At 40.0% G+C, this 22,647-nt stretch overlaps 2 protein-coding genes and 1 long non-coding RNA gene across 13 annotated transcripts in view; 1 reads left to right on the top strand and 2 right to left on the bottom strand.

The window, feature by feature from the left end:
* The window catches only part of FBXW11 (F-box and WD repeat domain containing 11), a 122,727-nt gene extending 101,349 nt beyond the window's left edge, over positions 1-21,378 (bottom strand). For 3 of the 7 annotated variants that reach the window (XM_045035547.1, XM_045035557.1, XM_006927921.4), the window contains exons 1-2: positions 21,240-21,378; positions 12,320-12,481 (exon numbers count right to left, since the gene is read on the bottom strand). Coding sequence is in view for 4 of the 7 variants with exons in the window: in XM_003981273.6 (XP_003981322.1) it covers positions 21,240-21,284 (45 nt within the window). In the remaining 3 variants the exon portion in view is untranslated. The remainder of the gene's footprint in view (positions 1-12,319; positions 12,482-21,239) is intronic. The other 4 variants (XM_006927920.5, XM_045035538.1, XM_003981275.6 and 1 more) reach the window with 2 other exon arrangements.
* Positions 1,887-9,932, bottom strand: LOC123379570. Its single transcript, XR_006584193.1, has 2 exons — positions 9,167-9,932; positions 1,887-8,923 (listed from the first exon to the last, which is right to left on the bottom strand). It is a non-coding gene; the product is annotated as an uncharacterized LOC123379570 (long non-coding RNA).
* The window catches only part of LOC105260865 (alanine and glycine-rich protein-like), a 71,676-nt gene continuing 69,605 nt past the window's right edge, over positions 20,577-22,647 (top strand). Inside the window, exon 1 of one of the 5 annotated variants that reach the window (XM_045035558.1) lies at positions 20,577-21,754. In XM_045035558.1, coding sequence (XP_044891493.1) covers positions 20,932-21,564 — 633 coding nt within the window. In that variant the 5' untranslated portion in view covers positions 20,577-20,931 and the 3' untranslated portion in view covers positions 21,565-21,754. The other 4 variants (XR_890685.3, XR_006584168.1, XR_006584173.1 and 1 more) reach the window with 4 other exon arrangements.

Genomic DNA, 22,647 nt, shown 5'->3' with positions numbered 1-22,647 from the left:
AACACCAAGCATGTAAGGAACAAATAAATTCATTTTTAAAGTGAATATAAACTTCTGATACAACATGGTAATTCTCATTTGCCCTCCCAAATTTATTCCCTCATTCAACTGGGCAGCTATAGGGTATGCACTGTATGCTGGAAATATTCTATGAGCTGAATGTGGCATGACAGACATGATCCTTGTCCCCATGAAGAGTACTTTCTAACAAAGGAGCTGTCTAGTGGGGGATTGTGCAATACATTTATCAAGTACAATTATGTTAACAGCGGCGAAGGAAAAGAAGTGAGTGCTAAGAATGTGACAGGGGAATCCAACCTGTAGGGGCACCTAGGTGATCCAGACACAACCCCTAAAGAACTGATGCTTGAAATCAGCTCTGAAGGACACACAGAGGTTAATTATGCAAGAAAGGAGGAAAGGGTGAAGTTTCCCCAATAAAGAACTTGTTGGGTCAAGACACTAGAGAAAGGGGTGGGGAATCACTGTAACTAAGTACAGAAAGCTAGAATGAAAAGGAACAAAACCAGACAAGACTTAGGAGGGAAACAGAGGTGTCAAGGTTGGGATTTCTGATTGGTGCAACTGAAATCATCAAAGCAATGTCAAAATAAAAGAGTCTACATTGGCACTGGAAACCTGGCTAGGATGCCCTGCACATATATAAAACATTTCAAGAAATTTCTATAAAATACAATTAAAAAAAAAAAAAAACCAGGAGTGGAAGTAGGGTTCACTGAATGTAAATAAACAGAAGCCTACCTAAAAAGTACATGAAATTCCCAGCAGAACCTCGCCTCCTAGCTCAAAGCAGGCTAGTAGGAAGGAGTGTCCTTGAGGCAGCGAGTGATCCCAAAGAGCTTCACAAAGAGCATCTGAAGCCAGGGTCTGGCCAGAGCAGGGACCAGCTTAAGCTCGCCACAGACAGGTCGCTGAGTAAAGCAAGTATTTCTGCAGCTGGCTTCTACCAAAAATGGCCATTTTGATCACAAAAAGGCAACACTGTCCCAGCCACAACAAACTCAGAAGTTCCCTACCCTGGTGACTTCCTTCCGCCAAATTCCCCAAGGCACCTGGATTTAAATCAACAAGAGTACAACTACAACTATTCTACACATTTCCCTTTCTTCACAAAAGAAACATAAATAGCGACAAGCATCATAACATACCCAATAACACTAGTGCTTACAGAAATCACTTAATTCTTTAACCAAATTGGTATTATTTAATTACTAACACTCAAAAATGGCATAAACATGGAGAAAACAGCAATTTTATAGAGAAAATATAAAGAATATTAATGTCCATATAAGTAATAGAAAATGGATAAAACTTTTGGCCATACAAAATAACCATGTTCTTAAAAATGTGTATTTGACCCATCAATTCCACCTCTTAGAAATTAATACTCAAGATCATACTCATGGATGTATTCAAAAATTAGATTATAAGAAGGAACAAGCCAGCTTTAAGTTGTTATAAATTAGAAATAATTTAAAGGTCTAACAAAGTAAGAGTTTAACTAGTTAGCTATTTCCACATTCATACACATAAGGCACACCTTCAAAATATTATAAAGAAATATAAAATGGCTCAGAAAGATGCCACAAGTATTGCTGAATTTTAAAAGCAGTTTGCAAAACAATTTTACATGTGAAAAACATACGAAATGTACATAAAAGAAAAAGTATGTACACGAAGGAAGGTAAATACTAAATGTTAACAGTTCTCAGGAATTTTTTCTTTTTGTTTCTTATTTTACATTATTTTTCTTTTAACTGTTCTATTGTAAAGACGGTTAATTCTGTAAAAACAAAAGCTTCTTATGTTCATATGTTCTTGTGTTCTTCAACAGTTTTTCAATAGTTTTTTAATGTATGTGTAAATAATGGCACTGAGCTAACTGGATAACCATATGGGGGAAAAAATGAATCTTGATTCCTAGCTCAACCATTAAAAAAAAGTTATTTTAATATAGTAAAACCATGAAGATGCTAGAATATTTTTAAGACTGTAGGCAAAGTTTCTTAAACAGGACACAAAACCCAGTAACAACAAAAAAAACTTGAGTAATTAGATTTTGTAAGTATTAAGACTTTTCTTCTGTCCATCAAAAGACAACATTAAGACACTGAAAAAGCAAGCCACAGAACAGATGTCTGCAATATGTGTATCTGACAAAGAATTTTGTTTCCTGGCTACTGTGAAGAATTCCCACAAATCAATAAGAAAGAGGTAACTCCATTTTTTAAAAGGGTCAAAGGATTTGAAAAAGCGCTTCTCTAGAGAGGATATCTAAATGGCCAACAGGCACATGTAAAAATGCTCAACATCATTAGTCCTTAAGAAATGTAAATTATAACCACAAGGAGATACTACTTCACATGTGTCAGAATGGCTAAAATCGTCTGACAATGCCAAGTGCTGTTAAGGCTGTAGAGCAACTGGAACTCTCATATATTGTAGGGAAAACCGTAAGGATGTACAACGATTTTGGGAAAAGCTAAACATACATCTACACTTCCCAGCAATTCCACTCCTAGGTATACCCAAGAGAAATGTCCCAACAAAAATTGGAACACAAATGTTCACACAAGCTTTATTCACAACAAACACTGGAAACAACCCAAATATTCTTCAGCAGGAGCACAGATAAACAAAATTGTTGTATACTTGTGTAATGTAACAGTGCTAAGCAAAGAAAAGGAATGAAAAACTAACTCCACAGGAATGAATCTCAAAAATATTACACTGGGCAAAATAAGCTAAAGACAAGAGTACCTGCAGTATATCCATGCTACATATGCTAGACACGTCCACCTAAAACAGGCACAACTAATTTACGGTTACAGAAAGCAGGCTACTTGAGGCCAAGGACAGGTGTGAGGGAACTGCAAAGGGAATGAGAGAAGTTTGGGGTTTTTTTTGATGGGAAGGGGATAGAAATGTTCTACACCTTGATCACAGTAGTGGTCATGAGCGTATATAGCTCTAAAAACTCAAAGAGTACACTTAAAATGAGTGCATTTTACTGCATGTAAACTATACCTCAATAGCTTATAGTCATAGATACCACTACACATTCATCCGAATAGCTAAAATTAAAAGGACTAGCAAAACCAAGCGATGACTGGAACTCCCCACATTAGAGGTGGGGGTGTAAATCGGCACGAGCACTTGAAAAGCTGTTCAGCAGTATCTACATATGAAGATATGCCTATCCTATGACCCAGCAGTTCCACTCTAGGTTTTTTATAACTGAAAGAACCAAGTGCTTATGTCCACCTTACGAGTGCTATTCACAATAGCAGCCAAATTTTGGAAACAATCCAACTAATTCATCAACAATAAAATAAACAAACCATGGACTATATATACTATGGAATAATGCACGGGGCAGGGCGGGGGGAACCTGTTACAACAAAATGGGTGAATTTCACATAGTAACAAGCAGGGGAAAAAAAAACACGAGACTATAAACTGTATGATTCCATTTGTATACTGACACGAGACTATAAACTGTATGATTCCAAAAACAGCCATGACTAGCTTACAGTGAAGAAGACCAGAACAGACCTTTGGGAGGTCTGGACTGGGTGAGCCATAAACATGAGGAAGCCCTCAAGAGGCTCTGGAAATATTCTATATCTTGATTTGGGTAGTGATTACACAATGTGCTGTATATACATATGCAAAAATTCATTCAGCTGACTTGTGGGTTTTTTTTCAGCTGATTTGTGTTCTATACTATATGTAAGTTATAACAAAAATGTATTTTCAAATGCCCTTTAAACCAATCTTTGTTCACCCCTTGAAGCCAAAGCTTATGACACAGAATCCTGGTATGGATTCTGTCACTGTGAGTCACTCTCACTCCCAGTCTTGTCACTTACATGCTCTGCATGTCTATCTCTCTCAGACTGCCTAAGCTGGTGATGCTATTAAATACCTGGAGTAATGGCATTGACAATGGAACTGGATCAAGTCATGCCCCAACCAGACAGGGAAGATGCCCAAAATACGTAACCACATACATGGTTTTAATACCCATGTGATTTTAAGTGTACCAGACAGTTCCATGTCAACTCATTATCCTTTGGATTAACTTCTGAGAGACACTGTGGGGAAAATGAATTACAAGCAGGCAGCTCTTTAAAAATAAGTATATAGCATTATTAATATTTTTGTCTGAATATTTAGCTCCATAATTATAAGGAAAATGATAAGATCATAAATATTCACTTCATCCACAACTTTCAGATAAAGCTGGGTCAGAGTTAGATTTTTTGATGAAAGATGCTATTGGCCTATTACAAAACTAAACTTTACACAGTGACAACAATGCATGGAACTATTACTACTATCTTCCAAAATTAACCAATAGATAATGAAAACATGTGGTTAACTTCCAGAAATCAATTTATGAATGCAAAGCTTTTTAAAAACAGGACATCATGTTTTAATAGAGCTTGATTTACATTCTCGTCAATATACACACACATACTCTCATCTATCAATACAATCTAACCATTCTACATTTAAAAATGTTTCATCTTATCCCCTTTGCACCATCTGTTACTATCTTGTATTTCCCTGGAATATTCCAATAGTCTACGTATTTGTCTCGCTCCTCCAAAACATCCTCCAAACCGACTGTGATCTTTCTAAAGCACAGGTCTTGCTCAAGCTTTCAGTCACCTCTCCTCTCAAATCACATCCACCACCCTCACACCCCTCCTTCAATCCTGCAGGATCACAAGATCAGAAGTTTGTAAGGGTCAAATAGATAAAGACAAACTTACAGGGGACACAGGAACCAGGAAAGCACAAGCCCTGACTCTAAAAAGCAGCCACTCCCCAGCTCGAATTTTCAGACAAAACCAGAAATCAGTGTTGACAAGGAATGTCTCAATTTTTTAAATCTATGCAGACCAAGTAAATCTGTGGAGCTCAATCCACAGGCTACTGGTTTATAACGTATGGCCTAAAGGATAAAGTCCAAGATTTGGTTACAATCTATCTTTACAAATTTATCTGCCCTCAATCCTACCACCCAAGTTATACTCCAACATTCACAGAACTACTTACTTGTCCCGCCCTATAGGCAATACACACCATTGCCTGCCAGCCATCGTTCATTTGTTTATCTTTGCTATGAAAGCCATCCCCTGCCCCAATACACCCACAATCACCTCTAATTTCCACTCAGGCCTCAAAGAGTAACTGTAAAACACTGTGTGTCTACCTCTCACAATCCCTACCAGTCTTCACCCTATACTATACTTTTTTATGCTAAAGACTGCAAGCTTCTGGAAGCCAGGTACATATCTGATTCTGTTCTGTATTCCCCAAATAATCAAACAGTACCTGTTTGAGTACATGCGGAATAATGAATGAAGTTATTTATCTGCCTATTTCCATAACAATTTGTATTTCAACTTGATGGCCATTACACATCAATATGGTCCCTTACAATGCTGTAAAATCAAAAGGCTAACGGGTTTAGAAAAACATCCCTGTTAATATTAAATTTGAATCAGAACATGATCTCATGGTTCTTTTTAAATATACTCTATAGCTCTGTTGAAAAGGTCTAGAAGCAATGACACGACCCAACAACAATGGTTTGGGCTTCTAAATACCATTCCCCACTAAAAGGAATCAGAGCTTCTTGGAGAAATGGCTGGTGTCTGAAATGCAGGGAAAGTAAAAAGTCAAGAAACAAAGACTGATAGGATCATATGAAAAAGAAGCAGAAACTACCTTGAAGGGGCTCTCATTAGCCAATCTGGGACAATTTAAGCACCAATAAAGACTCTGATTGTTAACACACTAAATAAAAAGTCCATGAGAGTACGATGCTACACAAAAGAAAGGAGAAGAAACAGGGATGGCCTCTGTGAATGATAGCTAATTAATGTAGACAGAATGATAGAAAACCACAATTTTGTAACTCTCATTATAACAACTGATTCTAGGATCAGGCTGCTGAAACCACTGGGTGAAATGTTGTAACAGAACAGGGTATTTACAAGGTGCCAAAATACTGTCCCATAAATTCCTTTCTAATAGCAGAGGATAAAATTGTTCCTTTAAAAAGGAGAGATCTGGCTATTGCCACCTCAGCCAAGGGATCAAATTTAGCATAGCTCATAATGGGATAACCTGTCATCAAGTGCCTCCCAACATGACTCAATGCAAAGTACACTTCACCTATGATGAAACATTCTTGTCAAAATGTTTAACCTGGTTGCAATCAAGCCTCTCACCTAACTTCCAGTTTACAGGAAACACAGTACCTACAGAAACCAGTTAAATGATACCATAAGGAAATAAACAAATGAAGAATGTTGCACATCCTACAGGACAACTGAGCTGAACTCTTCAAAAACAATGCCGGGAGAGGAGGGGAAAAGGTAGAGGGAATGTTCTAAATGAAAAGAAATTAAAGAGATAGAACAATCAAATACAAAGGGTGTCTTGGCATTAAAACAAAGGGGGGGGGGGGCATGCCAGAAAAGACATTCTTGGGACAATTAGGAAAACCTAACTAAATATTTGATATTACATTATGGAGTTATTTTCATTTTCTTAGACATAAAAATAGTATTGTGGTTTTATAAATGTATGAAATATATGACTATTATAATGTGTGGTTACATATGTATATAGATTATAGAGAGAGAGATAGATATATACCTTGTACGTGGCTGTGTGCTTATGTGGTTTTAGAGAAAGAGACTATTCTTACTCTTAGAGGAGACAGGTGCTGGAATGTTTAGAGAATGAAATATCATGTTTGCAACTCACTGTCAAATTTTTAACCACTACAAAGGATACGTATTTTGGGGGAGGACAGGAGAAGGTGAGAGACAGAGAAGGAGAAAGGATGAGAGGGAGACAAGGGGAGGGAAGAGGGGATAAGGAGAGGAAAGGGGGGGACTGAGGCAGAGAGCAGAGAAATGATCCAAATACGGCAAAATGTTAACAACTGTTGAGTCTAGGTGTTAAGACTACACAGGTGTTTGTTGTATTGTTTTTTTCCCCATATATATATGAAATTTTTCATAATAAAAAGTTATGGGAGGGAAAAAGAGAAGAACAGTTTAAAAAGTAATCAGCTTGAAATCCACATAACACCATTAAGAGTGTCAGGAAAAAAGAATATTCTCAAGCAAAACCTGTGAGAGTATGTACTGTTGCAGTATAACTGGAGGGCAATGTGGCAATGTCTATGGGATTTTTAAAAGTGTGTATCTAGTGATGCTTACTCCTAGGAATCTGTCCTGAAGATCTACTTCTCCATACATGAAATGACATACACACTAAATTATTCTTTACAGCATTAGGTGTAATAGCAAAAGACTGGAAATAATCTATATGTATATCAGTCCAGACTGGTTTCACAAATTATAGCACCTACAATAAATGAGTATGCATCTTCTAAATTATCTCTTCAAAAAATTTGAGAGCTCTTCGGGAACTGATATGAAAAATGACCGTGTCATGTTTTATATTAAAAAAATTCAAGATTCAGAAGAATTATGTACAGCACACACACGTATATGAAACCTATGCAAAAATATGGTTGAATAGCTGGAGCCAGAGGGAAAAAAGTTGCAGACTTTTTTTTAACTGTCCACTCCTTTTTGTACCTTATCAATCAATTTTGTAGCATAGACATATATAATGTATTCAAAAAATCTTTTTGGTAAGTACTGACTCACTGTAGCTATAATGAACTCTTCCAATCTCCATGTTTTCATTACCAAAATCATGGAGCTACAGCTCACCTGGGAATTAGTGAATAAGGTGAAAACAACATAGAGTAAACATTTGCCTAACAAATCCCTTAAATATATGCCCACTAGACTGATACACCATCTCAATAATTCCAACACAGCTAATTTTCACTCTACTTGAATAGTTCACCTTTTCTTCAACAAAACAGCTAGCTTGTCCTTAGACCTCATGCTGTGATGTTAAAATTGTGTCATTAAAAAACCATAATCACACTCATCACACAGCTAGATGAGAAGCATTCAGGAATTGAGACAGGCTGAGAGAAGAGCGAATTTTCATTTCCCATGTCACACTTGATCCAGAACCTTCACCGTTTAGGCTATTTCCCCCTTATTTTTGTCACCAGATGCATGGAACTTAATTTGCAAACTCCTTTGCATCTAAATCTGAATACTCAGGTTCAGAAAAAAAGGAGAGTGGTAATACCTCTTGATCAGTATCAAGGTCATTTGAACTGAGTTATAGCCCATTCCTTTATGTTAACATTCCCATACACTGATAATGTAGATTTCTAGATCTACACTCTGAGAAACAGAACTCTGAGTAAAGTGAGCTACCACTGAAACAAAATAAAAATTCCCAACCCATTCTCTCTCTCCCTGCTCTCTCTGATGTTCATATTCCCACTAGACACTTTTCTTGGAGGATTCACTGATAGGCAACTCAAATTCCTTATAAATTGGAACTCATTCTTTCTCCCTCCCCCACTCCCACTTCCTGTCTGCTCTTCTAGTACTCTCTATCTTGGAAAAGACAGTAAACATCCATCGGGTGCCCAAGGCAAAAACCTAAAATTCATACTGTACTCACCTATCACCTACTCCTTTAACTAGTCCCCAAGTTCTGTAGATCCTATCACCTACATTTCTTTTAAGTCCTCCCCACCCTCCTCACACCCACTGTCGACGCTTCGGTTTGCCTTCCCCATTGTTCACGTGAACTAACTGGTCTCCGCGCCTTCTGTCTCTTCAACCCACCTTGCACACACCTGAAAGGTTAACTTCCTAAAATACCAATTTGGTACTTTAAGAGCAGAAGGAACAAGTCCCAAAGTAACGATAAAGTAAGCTAAAAACAAGCTCTTTTAATAACATGATACAATGCAAAGAGAATGTACTACCTAATTTATTTCTTTTTTTTTTTTTAATTTTTTTTTCAACGTTTATTTATTTTTGGGACAGAGAGAGACAGAGCATGAACGGGGGAGGGGCAGAGAGAGAGGGAGACACAGAATCGGAAACAGGCTCCAGGCTCTGAGCCATCAGCCCGGAGCCTGACGCGGGGCTCGAACTCACCGACCGCAAGATCGTGACCTGGCTGAAGTCGGACGCTTAACCGACTGCGCCACCCAGGCGCCCCCTACCTAATTTATTTCTTATGAGTATGTTCTTACTCTACCCCACACTATATGACCAAATTAAATAAGCTAATAAATCTGTTTTGGTAAAAAGAGGCTACACAGAAGCAAAAACATCCAACTGCTTTCTTAGAGTAAAAAATGAACACAAAATGGATCATAGCAGTGATAAAGGCACCTGAAGGAAAACAAAGGGCTTCTGAGACCTATAAAGTCAAGAATGCATTCAAGTTGAATATACTAACTAGTCTAAAAACACGTGCCTTAATGAGAAAAAGACTGGGGAAATAAAAGCAAACAAAGAGGTTCTGCCACAGGGAAAAACCACCCATCCCTGACGTAGGGTGGGACCGAGGTGGCCTCAGTCCCTGTCCAGCAAATATCTCACTTCTCTGGTTGAGTTCATGCCAACTAAGCCACCCGACTATGTATGAACCTGATAGGTAAAGTCTACACACATAAATACAATATGCCAGTCACTAGGTTTGAACCTTCTGGTCCCTCTAACTTTTGTTTCTTATTCGAAAAAATTAAACTGGTATAGTAATTAGGAACTAATAAGCAAATTACCTATCAAAAAACTTTATATTGGGGTGCCTGGGTGGCTCAGTCAGTTAAGCGTCTGACTTCGACTCAGGTCACAATCTCACAGTTGGTGGGTTCAAGCGCTGTGTCGATCTCTGTGCTGACAGCTCAGAGCCTGGAGCCTGATTCGGATTCTGTGTGTCTGTCTCTCTCTGCCCCTCCCCCCCCTTCTCTCTCTCCCTCTCTCTCTCAAAAATAAAAAAAATCAAAAAGTTTATATTAATCATACCAAAATGCACATATCGTTAATAAACTGGAATTCTAGTTTTATACATCAGTCTTCATAGCTGGTTAACGTGCCCTGACCTGGAATAAGGAGTTGCTTTGAGCCTGTGACCAGATCAGATTTCTAAGGGGTTTAAACAAATGACCAGACCTAGGATTAAGGTAAGTTCTAAAAATGCACTGGTGGTTATTTAAATGTAAATTTAAATTAAATAAAATTTAAAATTCAGGTCCTCAGTGACAGAGCCACATTTCAAAATAACCACATGTGATTAGCGACTACCATACTGAACAGCACAGGCAGTGAACATTTTCGTTATCACAGAAAGTTCTACCGGACAGACTATTCTGGAAGATAACCTCCAATAAACCCTACCATGAGTCATCTTGGGAAACAGCCTGACAGTACTGGATGGCTACCACAGAACCGAGATCTAGACCGTTTTCTATACCAAAGGTAAGAGGTAGATATTCAACAACAATTTTCCTTTTCCTCTGCACTGATTTCAGTTTCAGCCCTCGGGATTTCCACCCCTCTTTATATCACAGGATGACACTCGTACTACAGGCGGCATAGCACAGATGTTAGAAGCACATTCTCTGAAGCCAGACTCCCTGAATTCATACCCCATCTTTGTCTTTTACTAGACGTGTAATCTTGGACACATTATTTAATTATTCTATCCTTCAGTTTCCTCATCAGTAAAGAAACAATGGCACCTACCTCCCTGGGTTACTATAAATATACAAAGTTTATACACATAAAGTGCTTATAGGGGTGCTGGGTGGCTCAGTTGGTTAAGTGTCTGACTTCGACTCAGGTCATAATCTCATGGTCCGTGAGTTCGAGCCCCGCGTCAGGCTCTGTACTGACAGCTCAGAGCCTGGAGCCTGTTTCAGATTCTGTGTCTCCCTCTCTCTCTGCCCCTCCCCTGCTCGCTCGCTCGCTCGCTCTCTCTAAAAACCATTAAAAAACAAATGAAGTGCTTATAATTGTGCTCAATACAGAGTAAGTGTCCAGTACGTGTTAACTGTTAGTATTTTTACTGTTCCCACCACACCACCCTCATAGCTCTTCAGATGACAAGTGTGTAAAATGCTCACTTAGGAGAAACATTAGCAAATATAAAGGAATTAAACTAAAACAAGGATCACAATGCAAGAGTATCCATCTATGATAAAAAGATATTCTTTTTTAAGATTAAAGGAAATGGATTCTGTAGGGAATATTAGATACCCAAAAAAGGCACGTTTTTAAGAGTTACCCAACAATGTCTTATTCGTAAGGCTGACAAACTACAGGTCAAAAGAAGTCCATGTAATAAGCTACTGAGCTATTTAAATAACCAGTAAAAACTAAAGAGGAACTGAGAAGATACAGGTTCGAGTTCACTAGACCAAATGATACTTCCCTGTATAAACCGTGTTTTGACATTTAAAGGCACTGCCTCTCTCATACTCCCTAAGTTACCTGTACGTTCACTTGAAGAACTGACCGAAGATCTTCTAATTTCTTCATCAAGCAGAAAAAGCACCAGATATAATTAAAATGCCACACCAAACAATAACCAGTCAGGTATTTTCTGAGTGGAAACCCATCATAGAAAACCACACCTTGCTCTTGCAGATGGGCCATTTGAAAATCCAGAAGTTGAAGTACAAATTTCAGCAAATGTAGTCACATGGAAAGAGCCAGAACTTTGGAAGCATAAAGACTCAAGCCTAAAGCCTGGCTTTGCCATTTACTAGCTCTATGACCCTGGGCAACTTGAACTTAATGCTTATGAGCTTCATCTCACTATCTGTAAAATGTAAGGTAAAAGCATGTGCCAACTGAATCAGAAACGTGTGTAAAGAGCCTCCAACAGTGCCTGGTACGCAGCAGATGCTCAAGAAACAGGTGCTACAGGTAGTAAATCTTCCCGAGAAGACCCTCCAAGAGTCCTAAGAATGAAACACCACTGCTTTACATAGTGACTACAAAAACTATTCTGACCAGGTATCAGGTATAAATCATGAGAGAATACCTCGAAATTACCATTTGTTTTCCATATTTTATAAGCTATTCCCCAAATTTCCCTTGTTTTCCGTACTCCCTGTTAGATTATAACTATAAACCATCTGGGCCTACAATGAAAATAACTGCCCTTCTCGCACTAAAACCAAGCGTCCACTAGCAATTCTGCCACATGCACCTTCACTAATCCACCCCAGACACGAACACTGTGTCTAAACATCTAACATCCTTCCCGTCTCTACCAATGGAAAAAAGTAGAGAAATTCTGTTTTTTAAGTTTCTTTCAGTGAGTTGAGGTCCATACAACAAAACAATACAGGGTAATTGCTTACCTGGAAAATATTTTGTACTTCAGATCCACCAATCCAGAATGAATGGGGGTATTCCCTTTCAGACTAGTCTGAGAAAAGACAGCAGTCAAGCAGCTTCCAAGATTCTTTCCGTTTACTGTATCCAGCTTTCTTCAATAAAATCCCAAACATGCACTTCGGTAACTGTTGAAAGACAGAAAGCAATCCGTACACCCACCATGGCACCAGCGGCAAAGGACAGCCACCAAGAAATGGAAGGAAGGGTCATCGGAGTGGTGGATCTGAGGCACAGAAAAGTCACAACCCCTGAGTCAGCTATTTGGTATAAAAGTTCTGTAGCAGCATTCTTCACCTCTGTGCCGACAAAAGGATAAGAAATTCTACATGGTAGAGAAAGAAACGTTCCCTAATATTAATTTTTACTCATGATAAATACGCGATTTCCAATGAGAGCAGCTAAAAACTTACTCCGTTATCCACATAAATTGTCCCAGACCATTCAGTACGATGAACTTCCTTACCCATTTTCTAAGACAGCTCCTCCAGCATTACAAAAAAATTAATGATATAGGAAGGCTCAAATACCTCCCAAAAAAGATATTTAGGCACCTAACAAGAAATCTTTTGGTTTGCTACCTATAAGACATCAAATCTACACATTACCCAAATCTTCAAACCTCACCTGAAAATACACGACATTTTAAAAACACATGGCATAATTTTAAGAGTGAACTTCTGATTCAATAAAGACCAACCCTCTACAATGACCAGTCATTGGGTAAACTAAGGAAAATAATTTAAAAAACACTAATAAACAATTTACTAAATAACACCTTTAAATATATAAGCCGAGTCAACATTGTATCAACATTCTTTTACTACCATACCAACTTCTCCATCAGACTGCAAATATACAAACAAATTATACGGGAGAGAGAAAAAAGCCATTCTATGGAATAACATAGATAAAAATTTTAAAAATCAGTCACAAGACTGTTAGTTACATATAAATTTTCTACTTCCTTAAAAACCTACAGCCAAAATGTTCCTGCAGTAATTAGAATACCTACCTTTAGGGCTACTAATGGGTCAGGACCTTTACATTCCTTACTCATATTTAATTCTCAAAAAAAAAAAAGAGAAGAAATAACTTGCCCAAAGTCCCACATCTACTAATTGGTAGAGACCATCCCCTTTCCACAGAGCACTGTGGCCTGCCAAGTCTAAGGATCAGAAAGGCCATGATTCCTGGGGCAGAAGAAACCAAGCTTTACTCTCAAAGGTCCGGAGTTAACGTCAGAATAGAGAAGCACAAAAATACAGAAGAGTAAATATTTCAGCCTAGCCAAACTAAAACACAACTGAACCAGTTAAGCCATCCTGAAAGGGCTAACGCTCCATATTTTACCACTTAAAAAAGCATTTCTTTAACAAAGGCATGCAATTGTGAGGCTCACAATATTTATAATAAAACACATTATAATGTTGCCAAGTAGGTCTTTGTGTTTAGCAGCAAAGACTGCCTGTGACAAAGAATCCCAAATCCAACTGAAACCAAGAAATTTTAAAATTCCAAGATTTGTCAATAAATAGTCCACAGGCAATCACTGAAGATGTTCTGATTTATCACATTGTAAGCAAAGCAACGGGAGTGACTGAAAAAAAGTCTATGATTAGCCTCACCATAGAGTAACAATCTTAGGAAAGTATCCTAATACCCACAACTTAAAAGAGAGATCACTTAAGTAAAATCTCAAGCAAAGAATGAGTGTTCAAGCTTCTCCCGTTAAGTGATATTAGAACAAGCCTAAGAATAAACTGAAAACCCTATTTTGATAGAAGCAGCGAGTTACTAGCTAACTGCTAAAAAGAATATACTCTGCTTTTCAAAGTGTAACTCGGTGCTACAACCAAAATGCTGAGCAATGATAGCAAAACACAACCACAATCTGACTAATGGACTCATTTCTGAACCTCCTGAGTCATCAAGCTTTTTCCTGTATTACTGTGTTAATTTTCTGGTCTTCCCTTCAAATAAATATTTACTGAATGCCTAATTCGTGGCGGCCCTAATGCTAGAGATACAAAGATTAATAGAAGCCAGACCAAAAGTGTAAAGACTGAGTTCTTCCTGTTCTCTGTCCCTTTCTCTTTGAGTCTCCCAAGCAATCATTTCACAGAACCAAAATGTATTTTATTATTAGTTCCCAAAACTGGTTAAGGGTTCTCAATTTAACTCTTAGAAAAATAAAAATTAAAAATGACTCAAGTTCCTTTTTCTCAACAGTAGAGCTCTCACTTAAATTTTCTTCTGTGAATCAGAGACAAGCTATGAGAATGGCTTCCCATATTCATTACACTTATGATATTTATCAATCTCTCTACTCACAGACTTTTTCTTCCCTTCATTTTACAAGTTAATGTCCCACTGTTTCTACTTCACAGCTTTCCACTCTGTGAAGTTCTTCATTGCTGACTAACCCTGAGAGGGAATTTCCTAAAAGTGCTTCCTGCTGACATCACAGAACTCTGCAATCTTTGAATTTTGTTAAAACAATAATAAGCTCCAGGTTAGAAATACCCTACTGGACTGTCAGGTCCTCCTGGTACGTCTCTCATTTGCCTACAAAGACAAACTTCCTGTTAGGCAATTGTGATCAGCAGAAACTTAACTGAAGCTAACAAGCACATTCTTGACCAACAGGTTTTTTCCCCCTTTGTCAACTAATTCAATGAACAACAATACAACTCAGGAGGAAATCTTGTATAATACTCACTGCTTATTCTGTTAAAGGTCAAAATCATCAGCTTTGCTAAAACCAGAATAAGAACTCAAAAATCCTAATTTCCTCATCAAAATTAAACTGATCAAACGTAAATCACAATGCTCAATGTTAATAGGAACGAATCACCAGTCTCTTTCCACCAGGATACCTAAAGCAGGGTCGGGTGGGTTCTCTCTGTAGTTCGAGTACAGGCCATTAAGTCTGACAGTTCTTAATAATTCTAACACTCCTTCCACTTCCCAAATTTCCAAAATAATACTGATTCTGTATGATTTCATGATTTCTTCCAAAGAGATACCTCATGAAACATATAATTAAAGCAACTCAATGTCAGGCTTCTGTAAAACTTCACAAATAAATACATGCACAACTAAGGGGGGAAAATAAAACTTTCTTCCCGCCATCTGCCTTGACTGTGCTTTACAAAACCCGGTCCCTGTACCGGTGGAAGTTAGCTCGGCAAGCAGTTGCTGAGATAAGCTTCTGCAAGGTCCTTTCACACACATTTCTCCCATCATCCTCCCAACAACTCAGAGCAAAACCTACATTTTCTTGTTTTTACCGATAATGAAATCATAGCACAGAAAGGTTAACTTTCTTAAGGTCACACAGCCAGCAGGTGACAAAGCTAGGATAAAACTTGGGTGCTTCCCTCTAAAGTCCACGCCCTTGCTGATAAATCACGCTTCCTCAGAATTTACTGTTTGGCAAGTTCACATCAACACGTATAAAAGGGTTTCCTCAATACTTTGCTATCAACCACTCTCTGGGATGTATGTAAATCCATCTGTTGGGTGTAAAAGTCTGTAAATAATGGTTTTACAGGATGTCTGTATAAACAGTAAACAATGGTCTATAGATGTGTGTGTGCCACACATCACTCTCCTCTTCTGCCTTACCAGTCTTATTCCTCTATTCATCTACGCCTTTGTCTTAAAAGTTATCAAAAGGAAACCTTAAAAAGATTTCACAGCATGAAAAAAGAAATACCTCACATTAATTTCAATCAATGTACCTATTACACACCCAAGTCCTAAGCATTGTGAAGGATTCAAAAGACAATACAGCCTCTGGAAGGGAAATTGAGACATAATCACAAGCTTTTACGATATACAGGAGGGTATGATTAAGTCCCATATGAGTTAGGAATACATTAAGAAAATTACTGATACAGGTGAGAATTACCAGACAGACAGACAGACAGCAATAATGCATATAAAATTCAACTCAACGTTTACTGAACGTGTACTGTAAGAAGGCACTGCGAGGAGTTTATCATTTAATAGGAGACACAAACAGGAAACTCTAATACAAGCCTGGAAAATGCTACGTGCCACAAGATAAACACAAAGTGCCAGAATTCATTCATTTCATTTAACAGTGAACATCGGGTAGGCAATGCTATAAAAACAAAATAGTATCTGCCACCATAACGTAAACTGACATCAAAAGAGGTGGCACCTAAATTGTGTTTTGAGGAGACAGGACTTTTCTCAGTACAGGCGGAAGAGAGAATTGCCGAGATCTGATTGAAGCCAGTTTGGCCAGAGAGCCAACTATTAGGTCCCGCCGGTAACTATCGGTAGCCTTCAATGCATGGGGGGAGAAAAAGAAAAAAAAAAAAAAAATGTGAGCAGAATCTGAAGAACCCTGGTCTACCGTCCGGCTGAAATATAGAATAAGTGAGGAATAATGTGGGAAGAAAAGCTAGAAGGGAATCTGTAACTGAAATTACTAGGACTTGAAACGCTTTCTTTCCCTTAAAGTGAAATACCAGCAGGTGGAACCCAGGAACCCGAGAGTACAAAATTCAGAGGATCATAGAATCAAACAGCACTGCTCAGAAGGATATATAGTTGACCCTTGAACAACATGGGAGATTAGGGGCACTGACCCGCATGTAACAGAAAATCCACATATAACTTTTGACTCCCCCAAAACTTAACTACTAATAACCTTCTTTTGACTGGAAGCCTTACCAATAAAATAAACAGGTGGTTAACACATACTTTGTATTTCATATGTATCACCTATTGTATTCTTACATAAAGTAAGCTAAAGAAGATAGTAAGACAATCATTAAAAGAGAAAATACATTTACAGTACTGTAAAAAACAAAAAATTATTATAAGTGGACCTGCACAGTTCAAACCCACGTCGTTCAAGGGTCAAGTGGCCTTAAGTGCTGTTCTGTGAACCCATGTAATGGCCTAGTGACTTTCCTATACCAGCTCTCTGTTTTCAGGTTAGAGCAGTCAGGAGCCAGGAGTACCAAGATGTGCGCACAGGATCGTATTTGTCCTTGTCACTTCTGAAGGGGCAGCTAACTTGCTCAAAAATCAGGAGCAAAAATTGATATATTTGAGCCACAGTGTCTTGAGGCAGGTAAATGAGTCTGTAAGTAGGTATACGTATGTGGTTTATTCCATTCGGACCCTACTTAATTAAACCTTTGTCTATTTAATCGGCATTTGGTAAATCAACACATGGCTAGAGGCAAATGAGGGTAAGTGATAGTGACAAACTAAGATCCAATTTCTTAAAGCAGTCACTAAAAAACAATCCCACTTACTCCACTTAGAGAACCAATGGCAGGAAGGGGGGGACAATCCAAAAAGAAAAAAAGAAAAATTTCCCATAACTTTACTTAGTTTCTTTCATCTCCTTAGCCTTGTAGCCTGCCTATACTTCAACAGCTCTAAAAAATAGCATTGATATCTTACCTTCTTAGGTCCAATGTATTTTACTACATTCAACAATATAGCCACTTAGAGACAACACAAAAAGAAAATGAGTCACTTAAGGTCACTTACCAAAGAGGGGGACCATCCAACAGCTAATAAGAGTATAATTTGTGCTTGGGGGTGACGGGTGGGCACACGCCCACACCCATAGAGAAAGCAAGGGTTACCTTTCCTAAAACTTTAACATCAGCTTCTGCTATCTTCTAATAGAGAAAACTTACCATCTTTCTCTTCCAATCAGCAGCTCTGTGAGCGCTTTCTAGCAATGAGTGCCTGAACATCAACTTCTACTCCTAACTCAAGCATTAAAAAACATCATGTGATACATAATGCAGTTTTCATTCTTTCCAGTGATATCCACCGCACTAGACATAGACATACTTCCAACTGGATTATTACTTCTCTACCTCATTAATAATAAAACTCATTTTACCAAAGTCAGAAACAAAGTCCCACAAACTAAGTACTATAGTCCAATATAAGGCCATGAAAGTCATTTGGTGGTTAAATTATTTACCATCAGCAATTATAAATGCAGTTGTCTCAATCAAGAGTTTATAGTCTATATTAAAGACTGAACCCTATGAGGTAGGTCACTTGGAGAAGCATTCTTTGTGGACCCAGCCTTAGGCAGAGACAGGAGTCACAAAGGGAGGTTATATTTTGGAGATTTAATTATTGGGCTATCACCAGCTTTATTTCCTAGCAAACTAAAAAGAAAAACAAAAACACAAGGGAAAAAAGAAAAAGAAAAAGAATCAAAATCAAAAGAAGTGGAAGGATGAAGATTAAGAAACTGGAGATACCCCAAAAGCCTGTTTCCTGTCTTTCATATAGCACTCTCTGGAATATCAAATGAAAGTTATCCTGTTAACCATTAAGTACCAAACTGGTACAGGCAGCACAATCGCAAATATTTGAGTATTGAAGCTGACTCATAAAAATCCAGAAATATTTCATGCTTTAGGCTCTTAACATACCATCAGTTTAACCCATTCCTTTCTTTCAATCATGTTATTTTAGAACCAACGTAAAGAGTATTTTTAACCTAGTTCTGGAAACTGTAATTAAAATGCAGCGAATACAGAGAGCCACATGCAATTAGATTTTAAGGCATTATCATTCCTACATCCAATCCTGGATTTACTAAATCAGTTGTTAAATACCTGCACTATCCACTACAATAAATGCATACATGTTTATGAAAAGGGTTGCCTAAGAGTCTTAACTGGTATCCCTTTGAGAGAATATCAAAATCCGTATATGAAAAGCCATTTCAAAATTGCTCTCTTTGTTAAATTTTCTGAGAATTCCGGTATATAACGTCCTTGAAAGGCTGAAATATCTTTTCAGATCACAGACAAGTACAATCATGTATAATCAAAACTTTAAGTTATGAGCATGGGAAACCAACAAATTTAGGGCAGAGTTTTTGTTTTGTTTTGTTTTGTTTTTTTTACCATACACTCAAAAATACTAAATGAATTATGCAGTATTTCTTCTAAGTCTTTTGAAAATAAAGACATTTTAGTCATTTTTTAAATGAATGAAAATGGAAGGAGCACAGAACAGCCAATTTCAAAGAGGCACCAAGTTACAATTTTTCAATATGAAGTACTCCTCCAGTTTAAGTGTTTGTATTGTACATCCATAAGAATACGGATGTACTATATGTGGAATCCCAATGAAGATATTTACCAAAATAACCCACTACAAAATTTTCAGAATACAAAGGCTTGACTACGATAGTTTGATAAATTATACTGAAAAAGGAAAAATTACTTACTACATGAAAATCAAAGAAAAACTCACAAGTGACAACATCCTTGAAAAAGCAAGCACACGTGTGCACACGAGCCCAAAGCAGGAACAACCAAAGCTTTTTTTTTTTTCTTTCCTTCCAGTTTTAAAGACTACTGGAGAGGTCTAGTTCTGTGAATTATGCAAAGGACAGCAAATATTAAGTTGTGTATTTACGCTACTGTACTTCCATTTTTAAAACATGCAGCTCAACTCCCCAGATACCATCATCCACAGAAACCATGCAGCTATCCAACAGACTTTCAGTGTCACCATTTATTATTTATAGCATTAAATGGGGGAAGTGGCTCTGATGTCACCGACCCTACCCAGTGGAATCACTGACTCAATAAACATTTTCACACTGGAGAAAATCTGGCTAGGAAAACATTGTGCTGGGTTAAGTAGATTCTTTCATCTTCCCTCTCAACCCTGGGGTTGAGGTGGTTACTGTGTTAGGAGAGATACAAAGAAACTGTCAAGGTTTCCACAGGAAAGAAACCCTGAAGACTTCCTCCTCCCAACTCTCCAAAGCCCAGTTTGATTCCCCCAATGTTCAAATTGGCAGGTAATAGCTGCCATGTTTCTTTTCTTCCACCAATCCATCCACCAAGCAGCACATTCTTCGCTTCTGGTAACCACTCTCTCACAGTCCTGTCTCCAAAAACCCCTCTGGCTCCAAGTCCTAAGGCGGAAAGCGGTTGGGGTGTCCGTAGGGCCAGGGAGTCTGGCATGGCTACCAATGGCTAGTAACAGAAGAGTGATCGCTTCCCCAAGGGCCTAGGATTCTCTCTCTCTCTTTTTTTTTTTTTTTTTTTTTTTTTTTTTAATAAGAAAGAACTGGCGGCAGTGATGAGGACAACCCTACCCCCCTCCTCCCCAATTTTCCCAAAGCAGCGCTGAAAAACATGAAGTTACAGTTTCCCTTTCCTGGGAGATGGAATCCGGAGTACCTGGGGCCTTGCTATGCAAACATCCCTCATCGCGGAGTAGGAAACCCTTTGTCCGAGAAGCCGGACACCACGGGGGCCCGGGAAAGAGGCCCCTTATACGTCACATCTACAAACCCCACAGCTCCCACCTCCACCCCTGTAGGGCCTATCCCGGCATCCACACAGCCCTACGCTGGGGAGAGGGTGCTGAGACCCCTACTAGGACGCGGAGACCGAGGCCCTGACCCATCTCCTCCTAACCCCCCTCCCACCACCATCTCACTCGGCCTGAGTGGGGCTTGCAAGAGCGGTGCAGGCCTGGGCCGGAGAAATAGAGAAAAAAAATCCCCTTCTAAAAGAAGGAGAATGAGATGCTAGACCGAGTGTACGCTAAGGCCACAGCAGAAGCGAGCGAGGGTCCTTCGAGAGACGGGCCCGGATATAGGACAGAGGAAGGAATGAGAACCGAGAAGCATGGAGGGGGCCGGGCCAGGTCCGGCCTGAGATCTCGAGGGATCTGGAGGAACCGCGCCGGCCCCGAGGCCAGGGAAGGCGGGGGGCCCAGGTCGGGGCCGCGGCGGCGGGGAAGGGCCGGAGCCGGCCTCGCGCCGGACGCTGAGGTGGGCAGGCCCGCCCGGGGCCGGTCGGACGGAAGAACGGTCCAGCGGGCCGCACTCACCATGAGCTCGATGGTCTTGTCCTCAATCACCGAGTCGGGCTCCATGGCGGCCCCGGCGGCCCCGCCTCGCTCTCCCCGCGCAGCAGCGAACGGCCCGGGCGGAGGAGGCGACGGCGGAGGCGGCAGAGGCGGAGGCGGCTATCGTACCCACTCTAGCTGCCAGCCCGCCCGGGCCGCCGGCAGCTCCGCCCTCCCCCTCGGCGAACGCAGTACGCCGATCGAGGACTACAGCTCCCAGCAGGCGCCGGGGAGCCCGCAGAGCGTTGTGGGAACGAGAAGCCAACACCAGGCTAATCTCTCTTGGCACCCCGAAGCTGAATTCTGAGCCGAAAGTAGCACTGGACTTTGAAAGTGGCACGTGCAAACCTAAAGAATGAAGGGCTCCTTCAAAACAGGGCCTCAGGAGCGCCACAACTACATGTCCCAGAAAGCCCTCGCGCGGATTCTCCTTCCGGCTAGTTTCTCCTGACTTCCTGGCAGCCCCAGGCGCTTCGGACCGGGACGGAAACTCCGAGGTAACTCTTCACTCGTCAGAAATCTTGCGTGTGGACCGATTTCCGCACATGCGCACTCGACGCCGCAGTGTCCACAAGACGCCTAGGTAGCGGGGAGGCTGGTGCGCGAGCCGCTGGTGATAGGGACAGATGTTGGAGACAGGTGGGTTCTAGGTGCGTTAGGAAGCCCTGGCGCTCAGGTGTGGGAGGGTGCCAGCCAGCGAAAGAAGCTCAGGCAAGGGAGGAGGCTCTGAGAGTTTGGGCATCCCAGGAGTGAGAGGTTTGGAAATCTAATTGGGGAAAGTGGGTTTATGGAGATGAACAATTGGTGCCGTCTGTACGCACCACGAACTGGGAAGAGCAGAGAAATGAAAGGGAACCTGTGCATATTGGGCCCCTCTTTGTCGTTCAGAAAGTACTTATTTTTTAAACTTCCAGCCTCTGCCGGGTACCAGTCTAGGCACTGGAAATCAGCTCCGAACGTTACAGGGAAGGATTCGGTTATCATGGAGTTTAATTCTAGTGGTGGAAAAACATTAACCAAAAGAGTGGGCGCTAAGAAGGACCACAGCCGGAGACCTGGAGACTCCTAGTGAATTCTGCCTTCATCTCTGTGTGAACTTTGTCAGGTCTGTCAGTGGTCACTAACCAAAGACCACTAGGGACACGCTGATTGAACAAGTTGGGCTAATTACTGGTTGCAATGAGAGAGAATACCCACCATGAAAAATCATAAGAGTTGTTAGGTGATTTGGGAGAGGGTGTAAGGAAGTGGGGCTTTACTCTGGATCAGATGCTGTCAGGAAGTGGGGGTAATTCTATGATGGGGCATCTCAGTCGTTCCTAGAACACGGGAACACTAGATTGAGGTTGCAGCTGTAATTGGTAAAGAAGCAGAAACCCCTCATTAGCCA

Source organism: Felis catus, chromosome A1 (assembly GCF_018350175.1).
Source record: "Felis catus isolate Fca126 chromosome A1, F.catus_Fca126_mat1.0, whole genome shotgun sequence".
Taxonomy (NCBI): domain Eukaryota; kingdom Metazoa; phylum Chordata; class Mammalia; order Carnivora; family Felidae; genus Felis; species Felis catus.
This window is presented reverse-complemented; position numbering and strand designations above follow the sequence as displayed.